The following is a 14,975-nucleotide window of genomic DNA, read 5'->3' on the forward strand; positions in this document are numbered from 1 at the left end:
CACCAAAACCAAATCAATTTGTGAAAATCGATTTGCGTAAAATTCCCGTTTTTCCTTAATTTTTCTTTTGTTTTTCCCGGCGCTTTTGAAAACTACTGGGAAATTTAAATTTTGAGCTCCCCAATGCACCAACGATATTCACTTTCTGATCAAACAAGATACTGAAGTTGAAAATCGTAACATTATTTCGACTACTTATCGTGTACACAGACACAAAAAAAATAAAAAAAATAAAAAACACACATCATTGTAAAATCAATACATTCATCGTTCCACTCAGAATCTAAAATGAATTATTTTTAAAACAGAATTAATTTCATAATTTACTTGTTCCATAGGATCTGCCATTTCATCAGAGTCAGAACCAGAATCAATTTTTCTACCATGGTTTTTTTTAGCATCAGCTTCCTTAATCTCGGCTAACACTTCTTTTCTTAACTCCAAAAATTTAACAGCCTCCAATATTTTGTTTTTAGGATACTTTTTAACATAATCTTTGAAGCTAAATAAAAAAATAAGTAAGAATATATTTGTAAATTCTATATGTTGTAAAAATACTACCATTCAAAATTATTTAAAAATCCATGAGTGGGGGTAGCAATTAGACGTTCATAAATATCTGTAACTCTTGAATATTGTTTGCATTCCAATTCAAACTTAATGTAATGATCCCATAATCGATCCGATCTTAAACAATTGATTTCACCATTATTTCTATAATTTTTAAAATGTCAATTTAAAAATATATTTACCTAAATTCAATTCCACAAGCTTCTACTGCCCTTTCAAATTGTTCCCTAATCATATCTTCATCGTCTGGATATGCTGATTTCATATAACCCATATAATGAATCCATAAGTCAACACTCAATGGTATAGCTTTTAAGCCACGATCAAATACCTGTGCACAATTTAAAATAAACAAATTATGTAAACTGAATAAAATATTAATAATTTTGTGTTCACTTAAATATTATATATTCATGCCTTTAACAAAAGGATTTAAATCTGTGTTTATCTAATACATTTACAAATAACCTTATGACTAGTTTTATAAATCACCGCTTACCCAAAAGATATCCAAAACAGCTCTTGGCGTGTGTCGCAATGCCGCATTATGTTTTCTTATCATTAAATTAAATTTAACAAATATTCAACACAATTAATATAAAAAAATAACAATAACTAAAATCGTAATACCTAATAATAATAACAATGATTCATCTTAATTACTTAATTGTAATATAAAATACATAAATTTAATACATAATTATTTGTATTACACCTAATGGTTATTTAAAACCACGCCATGTTATTTTATTAACAAATACAGTATACAAATTAATGATATTTAAGAGTCATAATAAACATATTTTTCACGCTTTTTAGTGAAATTCGTGCTTTTTTGGGCCACGGTGGAGCGTGCAGTGTTTTGTGCTTTATCCAGCAGCAACCTGATGAAAAATATCTAGACTAAAATCATGTTATATAGTTATAAAGAAATCTTTGAAGAATTTTTACTAAGAGGGAAATATATTTTGGGCAAAGGATAAAATCAATCACAACACCTGAAAAGTTGAGATATTTTAAGTATCATACAAAAACATTAACAATAGTAGAAAAAAAAACAAGTATAACTTTAGTATTTTTTTAAGCAAAATGTTTAAAACTAAAATTATGTTAAATAACTGTTAGCTTGGTTTGGATGACACATGTAACGTATGTTTGAATGGTGTTGATGTTTTTGAAAATAAAACTTGAGACTATTATTAAGATGTAGAAACTTCAGACTGAATTAAATCCATGATAAACTTAAATGCATCTTCGTTTTCATATCAGGAAACATATTTAATTTTAATATGTAACTTATTAACTTATTTTATTACTAATAAGTTTAAATTTAAACACTAATCGAACAGTTATTAGAATTCTTAATGGTTATAGTCGAAGATATAAGGTTTATAAAATAACAATCAGAAAGTACATAATTTTATGGTAAACAGTTGTTTATGTTTTAAACAGTAATTATTATAAATGTTACATTGTATACATTTTAAATGTTAATAATAAAATTATTAACGACCAACAATCTTTGGTCATAAAAATTAATGCTTGAGCATCTTGAATACTTCTCTCTTTGTGGTGGTTAACACAAATAAGCAATGGTATAATTTTCACATTACAAAAAAATTAATTTTATACATTGCGAGTCATTGTAATAATTAAAATTTTTTTACCAATCAAGTTTAATATATTTCCTTATTACTATATCTTATATATTATATACATTTAAAAAATATATACATGTTATTAACTATAAAACTATAAAATAATTTAACATTTAAATTCATTTAAAAATCAATATGATCTTCTTCTTATTGGTATTTTTAATTTATTCTTAATGGTATTATCAATCACAACACAAACGGTTAAAAAAATGAATAATTTAAAATTATTCAAAATAACAATTTTGTATAACTGGCAGTAATAATACTGATGGGAACAAAAATTTTAATTAAATTATGTGTCCCACATTACTCCCAAACAGTATTTAACTTTCTACAACCATTGTGGTTATTTATTTTTGGATATAATTTAAGAATTAAATATGGAATTGTCTGTCATCCATTCAATTTATTAAATAAAAATTTTAACTCACTTTTTCGCAGTTTTCTTTAGTTCCATTTTTTCTTTCGTAGTCTGCATATTTTCTCCAATAACCATAACAATATGGATATAAATCTAAAAAGGCATCATAAGCTTCACGTGCAGCTTCAATATTTTTCTGAAGATAATAAAAATAATTAATCCAAATTATACAAGTAACTTGATTGAATAAATATATGATGAACTTTATAAATGTACCGCTCCATCAACATATTGTAATAAGTAGGTCCAACCAATAAAGTCAGATGGATCATCACGCACAGTTTGCCAAAACTTATCGAGTTCTCGAAGTTTTTTGGATTCCTTCTCTTTATCAATCTAACAAAATTAATCAATATTCAAATTTACAAGCAATATAGAAGTATAAAAGAATAATCTATTTCAATTATGAACATACAGTTTTTGATCTTTTCTTCAATGAACTATCCTTGCTTGATCTTTCTTTGCTTGGTGTTCTTGAACGTTTTTTGTCAACTCTTTTTGAATCTTCTTTCCTTGATCGATCTTTTGACTTGGAATCTAGAAAATTCAATGGTAAGGTATACAAATAATTAGTAATAATGAATATTTAAACAAAAATGTACAGTAGTAAAGCCTACACTATGCCTAAATTCTCACATTGTATGTTTTTTAGTCCTTTACGGGTTTTGGGTTGTTAAAAATATTTAATATTCAATTAAAAGTAAATACTATATAGCGAAAAGTAGAGATGTTCTGAGTAGAAAATCTGGTACTAAGCCGGGTACTAAGTACTGGCCGAGTAAGATTGTTTATACTAACCGGGTATTGAGTATTGGCCGAGTAAAAATTTTAATACTAACCAGGTATCGAGTATCGGCCGAATAAAAATTTTAACACTACTTATACTAGTATTAAAGTATCAACTAACAATTACTGATTAAGATATTATTAATGATCTAATTTCTTTAAACAGTAAACACGAGATTTATTTTTGTAATTCATAGAAGAAAAAACATGATTTGTTTATAATCAACTGGCTATTGTAAATCAGTTCAGTTATTCCAATATGTACCAAAATAAATTATAATTCATTAGCCTAGAATTTTAAATTTTTCCGTTATATTAATATTGTAGGTATGCATATAAATATAAATAGATTATCAGTGTTTGCCATTGGATATGAGTCGAGTAAAAATGTAGTATTTCGCCGGATACCGAGTAAGGGCCGGGTACCCAGAACATCTCTAGTAAATAGTATAATACTAAATAATATTCTATTTGACATCCATAACAAAAACTGTCAGATGCAAACTCTAGATTACTATAATGACTGTGACACAATTTGTACTTTTTTAATATTATCAGTTGAACACTCATATTCTAGATTTCCAGTAGAGCAAAGAATGTATTATTGTGACAATGCTAAGATTCCTGTTTTTACTATTATTATTAACTTTTATTTCTTTTGTGTTTACCATCACGTTTGGAGTAAATGCTTGAATCTTCAACTTTGGGAGTGTTCTTTGGTAGTAGATTGAATCTAGTTAGTACTTTTTTATTTTATTTTTTTTTTTTTTTGAGGTAAGATGAGGGGCCAAATACTCAAACAATAAAATTCCCAAGTTCTTTTACAATAATTGGGAAGAACTAACAAATCATCGGAACAACAGAAATATATATTTATTGGACGCCAGTTTTCAAGTCTTTTTGTAATTCTAAAATAAATAACTGCCAAAACTATATTTTCAACAACTTTTTACACTAGCATATTTTAGATATGACCATCATTGTATTTCATAATTTAATTCTAATTTAACACGTCCATTTGGTGATCTACTCAATGACGAGGTACACTTAAAACTACGATACAGCAAAACTGCTCTCGGTTTTTTTTTTTTTATAATTTATGATTCAAATGTCACTAGTCAGTTACGAGAATGTTTAAATAATTCACTTAATATTTAAAATATGATCATTAAATTGACTAGTTTATTTATATCGGAGGCTTAAGAGCCAAACATATTAACTCTCACATATGTTTGGGTATCTAGTCTCCAGATTATATTACATAAATACAATTTATGTAGATAAAAAAAACTATACTATTCTATAATATATTAAGTCTAGCATTTATATTAAGGGTGTCGGTGCCGATGCGTTTTTTGGTACAAAAACATGTCTTACAGGAAAAACTCTCACGACCTGTAGAATTGTTGGATTTCGTTAAATTTTTTTTTATCTTAGTAGAGAACATTTTGTAGGTCGGATCAAAGCCCGATTTTGAAAACTACAATTATAGAAACTGGAATATATATTTGAAAAATGCATAATATTTGTCCTTTTTCAAACATATTTTTCTACTACTATTCAAAGTAAAATAAAAAAATCGAGCTTTGATCCGACCTGTAGAAACTTCTCATTTTTCAGATAATAAAAAAATTAACGAAATTCGACAATTCTACAAAGCGTGAGAGTTTTTCCCATGAAGTCATTTTCGTTGATATAATACACCGTATCGACCCCGTCTAAATAAGTATCGAGCTGTAGATTAGTGGAAAAGTATTATAATTAAGGCAATAACTAAAATATAAATATTCAAAAAGCATAGAAATTTCGAAAATTTAAAATACTGGCATCGACACCCTTAATATAAATTAATATCAGTAGAGCTATAAAATCATTCAAAAATATATTGGTTTTGTAATAATATAATAAACCTGTTGTACTAAAAGAATGGCCATGTCCATAAGATAGCAGTATTAGTAAACCGGTCAAACATAGAGCAGTTGTATGGCCTTTAAGAAGATGTGATACCTGCATGTGTTATTATCTCTGTCTTACAAATGCGGAACATACCAAATTCTACGCTCAGCTCAGTTAGTTTGAAAATAGAGTGTGACAAAATATTAGAATGAATTGACCTCTTATAAAATGTAAAGGTAAGATTATTATCTAGGCAAACTCAAGGGGTTTTTATAATATTTTAATTTTGAAGCGAGCTACAAGTATTTTAAAATTGTAAATTGTTTGTACAATTAAGATATACAAATATCTTACAACTTAGTATTTATAACTCGCTTAAAAATTAAAATATAATAAAAATCCCATGAGGTTGTTTAGATAATAATCTTACCTTTAGAATTTATAAGAGGTCAATTTACTCTAATTTTTAAATTAAAGGAGCTACACGTATTTTGATTAGCCTAAAATTTGCTAAGTTATGAACTTGTAAGACGGAGACAACACATGCGGGTATCATGTCCTCTTAATAATATACATAGCAAATAATGATAACTGGCATCTGGCATTGATAACATACCGCAATATTATAGTGAACTCTACAAAGTCTCAAGCTGTGGTGTAGTCACAAGTCACACACTCACAGACAAGAACCACACCAAGGTGTATTTATCAAATAAAGACACATTGGCCGCACATATCTCTAACCACTGTGTACTAAGCAGGCTAAAATATCGATATAAAATCCATGGTACATTCAAAATTGCATAATACAAAATAATTTCTCTTATGTTTTTAAAATATTAATAGTAGTTCACAACTTTTTATTTAATCTATAAATGTTAAATTAATTTAACATTTACTCTAACAAGCAAATACTATAGAGATGAATTTTTAAATTTCTTATAACTTTTATTAACGTTGCAGCAAATTAGCCAAATTACTGACTAAAAATAATATATATCCCAATTCCCATTAACACAATATTAAAATTCTATAATTCTCGTTTTTCTTTACCTTACCTACAATTAATTGTGACAACATATATATTATGTATATATAAAAATTACCTGATTTCTTATCATATTTTTTCTTGTTGCTTTCTTTTTCTTTTGTTTCTTTTTTAATTTTTTTAGTATCTTTTTCATACTTATCTTTATCATTAGCATTTGTCGCTTCAACTTCTATTTTATTATCATCCTACATAAATATTTAATGTAATAATATTTTACATAAAAGAAGATGTGATTAAAAACATACTTCATCACTATCACCAGCTACTTCGTCACAAACAATCATTTCAGATAATTCCAGCTCTTCTTTACCATCTTCAGAATTATTTTGGCTGTCTTTAAACTCAAGATGATTGTCATCTTCATCGCTTTTTTTCTCTTCATTTCCATTTTCATTTTTCATGACTACTGAGTTACCTTCTAATTCATTTATATTTTTAAGCTAAAAAATATAATATAATATTTTAATTTACTAAAATATACAGATATTATTTTTCTATCTAACACACTTCTAAAAAACCAAAACTTCAACAAATACTTTAGTTATAATTATTTTGATTTGATAGAATTTTTATCTACTTATAGATATTTAATAATTATTTTATTCTTGGTTTATTTAACATGACGGGTGGAAGGCCAATTAAAATACAATACAGTATTTTGTAATTACATACGAAAATATACATAGAATATATAGGATACAAATTGTAATTTGGTTAAAGCAACATAATCAATTTAAAGTAGGAATTTTATAAATATACAATTTTGAGTTCACTAGTGTCTTGAAGGTCTCAGTTAGATGTTAGTTAAACATATACATACATTTCAGATTTAAATCTAACTTTTTAAATAGGCTTACAATTTTAATTTTTAGATGTGCGCAAGCTAAAAGGATTAAGTACAAATTTAAATGTACACAATTTCCTTAGATTATATAAGACAATTAAGATTGCACTAAGTTAAATTGTGTCCGTAAAAAATATATAGTGTTCTTGTTTAATTAAAAATTAGTATACCTACATAACTCTAAGTAGTAACTTACCTCATTTTCATTTTTAAGATCAGCTAAACCATTTGACTCTTGTGGTTTGTTCTCTGTTCCATTTGAATTTTTTTTTTCCATTTTCATCTAGTGATTAAAACGTAATATAATAAAATAGGTAATTAAATATAACTGATAAATATATATATACATAATAATGGTTATGACATAATTCTAAGTATCAGTAAATAACTGAGATGTTTTTCAAAAATGAAAAAATGACTATACTGAAATAAAATAACTGTATATTTTTGTTAAGGCTAATTGTAAAAGCAAATATTAATTTTAAAAATGTATACATTATGCAGTTTTTTCAAATTGACTTATTATATGAATAAACAGATTTTATATTATAACTAGCTGATCCCGTGCACTTTTTTCCCCGGCAACCAATAATTATTATTATAATAGCTTCAAAACCCATGGCAACCATTTATAAACAAAAATTTCTATCGGAAATCTCAAAATTCCTGTTTGAGCACCTCCCGGGGTTGGTTCTCTTCCTTTTTAAATTAGCCTATCTTCTGCTCAGAGGTAATCTGGAAAGAGGTCTAATGTATATATATATTATATAAATATATCTGATCCCATACACTTCCATTAAAAATACCAACGATATATGAATAATTTGCTTTGTTTTATAATATAATGGTTATCATAACAACAATTTTTAACCAATAATAATTATTATAATAGCTTCAAAACCCATGGCAACCATTCAAAAATAAACAAAAATGTCCATATGAAATATCAATATCCCTGTTTGATTGAGCACCTCCCGGGGTTGGTCCTCTCACTTTTTAAATTAGCCTATCTTCTGCTCAGAGGTATAATCTATCTATGTATATAAAAATATCTGATCCCGTTCACTTCGTTGCCCATTAAAATTGCCAACTCTATATGAATAATATGTTTTACATATCACCATGGCAACCATTTATATACAAAACATTCCATAGGAAATTTAAAAATATTATATAATTGGTTGCCATGGTAACACGGAAACACACACCGATGAAAATCTAAAAATAATATATAATTGGTTGCCATGGTAATATGGAGACACACAAGGACGGAAATCTCAAAATAATATATAAATGGTTACAGTGAATGATGTAAATGTTTTGGACGTAATAGTCATAGGCACAAATAGGGGCGGGCTTAGGGGGTATTAGCACCCCCAATTTTAAAATTAGCACCGTCCAATAACCTATGTGTTTATGTATCAAAACTTCTCCTTACAACAAAAACAGTTAATCATCAGACATGAGGGTATCATAGTATAATGAATGAAACCATGAAGTCGACAATTGTCATTTTATCGAATTCAAATCTCTTTAGAACATTAATTATTATTTCTTAATGTTTCTACTAAACCCGGTCGTTGTGGTCGGTTATATTATTATCAGTTATCATATTCAGCAGCGAATCAGCGGTACAACTATAGTATCGCGAGTATTTACTAATATAAACATACTCGTGCCCACATCTAATTCGGATAAAAACTTAATTACGATATGCGAATCACTTGTCAGTTGGTGTTCACTTATGAGTTCCAAGTTTCCGACAGCCTGTGTGATTGTATATGTTGTATGGTATTATATAGTATAATATAATATCCTATACAGAGTGTAACAGATAGAATTGACTTTTGGAATAACTTTTGTTCTAATCAATATATATAATGTTTTTTTATATACAATATATAGTCACTTGCGCTACACATATATTATACAAAAAATTATTTTTATTTTTTAACATTGAAAATAAAAAATAATAAATTTGATTTAAATTTGTTTGGATATATTCAAAATAGCCAATTTTTGAATCTGATTATAAGAACAATTTTGATACTAAAAACATTTATCTAAGTCAAGTAGTTTATATTTTAGAATTTTTGAAATATCAATATTTTTTTGGTTAAATGAATTTGAAATGTATACGTAAGTTATTATAATAACTTTTTCCAAAATATTTTTTTGAAGAATTTGCTGACATGAGTATATTAATTCTTAAATTATTTACTAATCATATAATTTTAACAATTTTTGTCATACGTTTAAGTAGCATCATTTTTGTTTTTCGTCAAGTCTTTCTGATACACCTTGTATACTAATATTTATTTGTCATGTTTTTTAAATAAAATATAAAAAAATTGTTTTCAATTTTTAATAAATTAAAATTTACTATTGTATTCATTTTTATAAAATGTACCTAATACACTATAAGTATTCAATGTTAAATTGTCATAAAACATTTTTGCTCAAAAAAGTCATGAATGCCTCAAATAGTTAGAATTTAATTTAAATGCCAAGAAAATTCAGAGCTTAAGCCCCCTCGGTTTTTTTATTGAAATTGCGCCTATGGTAATAGTATATCAGTGTAACAGTGAAAGAGTTAATTCAATATACAATATATGTTAACACCTTGCATGTGTTTAAAATGAAAATATAACATTAATTACAATAATAAAATAATACTGAGTACAATAGTAATAAATTTAAAAATGCATATAAAAATTAATTTAAAATAGGCGTAGTCAAGTTGTGTATAAAATATTATTCACATATTTATCACAAAACAAGGGAGAAGACATAAGCAGCATTTTAAAACAGTATGATGAGTGATGACATAGCAAGTTACTCATCAATTGAAGGTAATGAAAAAGATTTTCACTAGAATTGAATTAACATTAGTTAACAAATATTCACTCCCATCGGTTTACCCAAATACTTAATACACTAATTTAAATAATGTATTGTAGCAATACGTTCATTTTTTAATCCTTTAAATAACCATAATACATTTTCTTTACACGTAAAATAAATAAAAACATTTAGTTTGCTAATAAATTATATAGTAATTTACTATGACCTAGTTGGATTTTATTAAAACCATAAACATGATATTTTCAATAGCTCAAGCTTTTATTAAACCACTATCTATAGTCCTTGAATAATTTATTTTTTACCAAAAGGCGTGAACAACAACCGAAGTATAATAGAGAATCAGATGTCATAATGAAAATAAGTTTATTATTATTGATTTAAATAAAAAAAAATATGTAGTAGATATTATTACAAACCTTTAATTCTTTTTCTTCAGCATCCACAGAAGAAATTAGTTTTTCCAATTCATCATAAACTTCTTCAGTATGAACAGGGTTTTCAGTGAGGTTTTCAGATTTGGATGACATTATCTTGAAATAAATATAAATTAAAGTCAACAATAATCCTTAAATGATTTAAAACAGTTATAAATTCTAAATTAGCCATTTACTATCTAGGGATGTATTATTACTTCTTTCAAATAGTCGGGAGTCTTGAGGATGAAAGATAATCGATATTCAATAGTTACAATATTTATTGTATTTTACTCTATACACATAACACATATTGTAATACAAAACTAAAATTTATAATTCTGAAAACTATAGTAAGATAAATTTCAGAAATATACACAAGGTTTACTAACTTTTCATTATTTGGTCGAAAAAAAAATAACATGCAAAATCACATCTGTATAGGCACCAAGCGGCGAGTGAAATTAAAATGTTCTTACAAATACAGCCCAGTGTCAGCGAAATTATAAACTATATATATAGAGATTATATTAAAATGCAAAACTATAAACACTTAAATTTAAAACTTAAAACGAAAAAGATTTATGGCAATAAATAATAATTAATAATGCTTTAAGCTTTTAGTGTTATTTGCTTATAGCTTCAGCATAAATATTATAGTGCATTGATAAGCAGTATGATGTAGTTGATAATATCGCCATTTTGACTTTTGAGAATACACAACACAATATTTCTTCCAAGAAATACATTTTTTCCATGACTTTAACAATTTAGATTCTGTCAGGGAGCGGACAAATTTTACAATGATGTATCAATTGATGTGGTGATATTTTTATTATTGTTAATAACAATGTGTTATTTTTATTTGTGTTTATCGCCTTTTGGGACAGTAAAAAATATAATTGCTTTGACTTTATGGAACAAATGCAATTTACCACGCCCTTCACGATTTTCAAAAGACGTGTTTTTCAACGCTGATTTCGAAACTGTTTGATTTTTTTTGCGGAAACCATTATTTTGGAATTATAGCAATCCAAAGTTTACGATTTTACGTTTATACGCATGCGCGCAACATAACTGCAATGCACAGTCCATATTTCCATAATTATTATTTTAATAAGTATTTAAGAATAATTACCTAGTACTTACCTATTCACTGTTACACTGTCGGGCAGATTAAATAAAATATTTAATTACGGTACAATGTAATCTAGATTAGATCATATTTTATAATAATAATATTTATTTTATCATATTTACCGTATGATGTAGGTATTACTACCTATATATTTTAATTGGTCTACCTTCTATATATATACAATATACATATCAATATCGCTATTTTATAACAATAACAATATCATTACTAAATTGTATGTTATTACTTTTATGCACATTAAATTATCTTTATGAATTTGGCGCTCGTACCTAGTTTCGAAGTTATAACACTTCAAATAGGTCAGTAATTACACAGTTTGCGGCACTCGCCCATCCTTGGCGCCGTCGCTCCACTCTGCAAATCGAAAATATCCCTCGACTTGCTATGCAACACCCAGTGCTGCAACAACCGCAGGGGCAGACGAGGCAATGCCCCTGTAGAGGGCCGCTAATCGTTGGCTCAGAGGGCCCCGACCACGACGGCGCCCCGCATCTATTTTATATTTTTAAATAATTGCATTGTAATCTATATTTAAATCAATAAATATATTAAATAAAATATTTATTTTTATAATTTATTATGCTATCTAATTTGTTGTCGAAGAACGGGGCCCCTATTTATCCATAATAATATCTATATTTTTCTATAAATGGTCACTGGTCACTTGCCACTGGGTAGTGGGCCTTCATATTATATTTTTAGGCTTTTAAAAAAAAAAATCACCATCATTATTTATTTTTGTATAGGTACCCTATGAAAAAATATTATATACATAGACCTCAAGGTCCCATATATTGACTTTGTCCGGGGCCCCAAGAATCCTAATTGCGGCACTGGCAACACCACCTCAAGTAGGTCACAGGGCAAGTTATGTCGTAAGATATGGGCAGCGATTACACATTTTGCGGCACTCGTCGCTTGCTCCTCGGCCAAACATGAGAGTCGAGGTCCTTCGCGCGGCATTATAAAGTATATAGTGTAGCACGCATGCGTATAAACGTAAAATCCTAAACTTTGGATGGCTATAACTTCCAAAATAATGGTTTCCATAAAAAAATTCAAACAGTTTCGAAATCAGCGTTGAAAAACACGTCTTTTGAAAAAAAAATTGAAATTCGTGAGGGGCGTGGTAAAGTGCATTTTAGCCAAATTCCCAATAGTTTTCAAAAGTGCAAGCAAATAAAGCATTTAGGAACAACTGAAATTTTAACGCAAAATCAATTTTGTTTATTAGTGTAACTCTAAAAAAACAAAAAGCGGGTAAGTGGATGTCGCTCTGCTGTTCAGTAAGTTACAAGTGGGTCAATGTATAATGAATTGTATTAAATTTGAATTCAATCAGTGCCGTAGTCAGGGGAAGGGCATTGAGGGCACGTGCCCCTCGAAATTTTTTTTTTTGCTTGTTTTATATTATATCATATGTTTGATAAAAATGAAAAGTTAAGGCTGTCAAAAGCGAACCTTTTTGAAGAGGTCGGATTTAGAAAATATCCATATTAGTGCTGTTTGATTGTGTATATATAGTGATTGATCATTATTCATTAGAGTGTGTGAGTTCCTCGAACGCTTTATGTAATTAAAGATAAACGACAGCTAAGATTCTTGGACCTCATGGAGACAGTTTGTCAGTCTGGATATTTTATATTGTTATTATTTATTATAGCCTGTAAGTTAAATTGATATTATAATACTATAATTTTTTATTCGTTTCTATGGTGATCCAAAGCGTTAGAAATTAAAATCACGTTTTTCGTAATTTGTCGGTGGTTTTTCCCGTGGCATTAATTAATACTACCTATTGAGAAAATGACCTTTCTAAAGTACCATCTTGATCCAATTTGCTAAAAGATAAGATACTAATATACTGAAATGTTGAAATCAAGCACTCCTTCTCAGTGCTCGAATTGGGGGGGTGCGCAGGGGGACGGAGCTCCCCTACTATTTTTATTTTTTTTTTTGCGTACCCCTAATATTTTTTGTATGGTCTGTGTTGAATAATTGCGCCCTTGGAACGCAGTTTTTAAATCGTTAGATTGAGCTCCTCTACTTAATTTTTCCCAATTCGAGCACATGCTCCTTCTGGTAAAAATGTTGTATACTGCAGAATAAAAAAAAGAATAAAATAAGATAAATGCCGTTGTACATTTTAATCTAAAAAATAACTGTAGATGCATGACATTTTCACAGTATGTTTATATTGACAATTTTTTATTTCGCATCATAAAATTATATATAGAAATATTGCCATTATTTTTGAGCTATTTATAAGCATAAGAAAATTTCTAGTTTTATTAGTTTTTTTTTAAATTACTGTCGATAAAATTGTTTCAATCGGTGAAGAATTTGAAAATGTAATACAACGTTCCTCATAAGTTGGAATTAAAAAAAAAATTAAGCGTAAATCCACAATAATTCATCAAAACCACAAAAATGGGAAAATTATTTAGAGTTAGAAATTCATAAACGATTTTCTACGTATGTCAAAGATTTGGAATTTTTATATAAGATTCCCCTTAAGTTTTCCTACATTTAAAAAAAAAGTTTACTAGAGGCAAATTAATTTTTTACGATCGTTTGAAGTTATAGACATAGGATGAATAATGAATACCCATAAATTAACATTGTCATTTCTCATATTACAACGAATTTCTTATTTTTTTTTATTCAAAAACTATTCTAACCGTATGTATACTATAGGTTCTATAATGCATATTATAGTAAACTTTAGAGGACCATAGTTAATAAACTAGCTAACCAAAATTGATGATTTGTGTATCAAATTTTTCAGAAAAAAAAAGCTTTACCAGAATCCATAAAAAATATACTAGTTATCATTTGAAAAAATAAAGTTGATTTTGCTATTGGTACATCCGCGTGCTTAAAAATTTTGAAATTGTTATAAAAAAAATTGCATGTTAAAAATAAAGAAACACGTATTTTACGTTTTAACGAAAAATTATGTCGTCGATCCATAATTGTTAAAAAAAACCCGCGTACAATGACATAAGATACACCCTGCAGTATATATGTTATACCTGTAGTACCTGTATCTTGTCATCATATTATACATAATATGCGATTTATAAATATGATGTGGTTTTTTTATTTAAAGTTAAATTTCATATTTATACCGCGTTTTAAAAGACTATGCCTGGGATAATGTGAGCGCTCGGTTGACCTCCTCCCCTATCTTGGATGTGTACCTGTTTGACAATTGACTTGTCACTTGTGTCATCCTACGACCCACCTCCATAACATGTTCGGGTCGGCCCGCTCTCCTATTTCTCATGGAATAACTTATCTATTATTGTT

The 14,975-nt window shown here is 27.7% G+C and overlaps 1 protein-coding gene across 6 annotated transcripts in view; it reads right to left on the reverse strand.

Moving 5' to 3' along the window:
- LOC100163487 (fumarylacetoacetase) overlaps positions 1-11,145 on the reverse strand; it is a 17,442-nt gene extending 6,297 nt beyond the window's left edge. Inside the window, exons 1-12 of one of the 6 annotated variants that reach the window (XM_008186560.3) lie at positions 10,897-11,127; positions 10,723-10,799; positions 10,508-10,621; positions 7,423-7,509; positions 6,628-6,822; positions 6,438-6,567; positions 3,065-3,186; positions 2,866-2,985; positions 2,660-2,785; positions 753-901; positions 562-687; positions 328-502 (exon numbers count right to left, since the gene is read on the reverse strand). In XM_008186560.3, the coding sequence (XP_008184782.1) occupies positions 328-502; positions 562-687; positions 753-901; positions 2,660-2,785; positions 2,866-2,985; positions 3,065-3,186; positions 6,438-6,567; positions 6,628-6,822; positions 7,423-7,509; positions 10,508-10,618 (1,341 nt within the window). In that variant the 5' untranslated portion in view covers positions 10,619-10,621; positions 10,723-10,799; positions 10,897-11,127. Of the gene's footprint in view, positions 1-327; positions 503-561; positions 688-752; positions 902-1,069; positions 1,474-2,659; positions 2,786-2,865; positions 2,986-3,064; positions 3,187-6,437; positions 6,568-6,627; positions 6,823-7,422; positions 7,510-10,507; positions 10,622-10,701; positions 10,800-10,896 lie in introns of those variants that run through there. The other 5 variants (XM_008186592.3, XM_001951254.5, XM_029489551.1 and 2 more) reach the window with 5 other exon arrangements.
- Between the last annotated feature and the right edge of the window lie 3,830 nt (positions 11,146-14,975).

Source organism: Acyrthosiphon pisum, chromosome A2 (assembly GCF_005508785.2).
Source record: "Acyrthosiphon pisum isolate AL4f chromosome A2, pea_aphid_22Mar2018_4r6ur, whole genome shotgun sequence".
NCBI lineage: Eukaryota > Metazoa > Arthropoda > Insecta > Hemiptera > Aphididae > Acyrthosiphon > Acyrthosiphon pisum.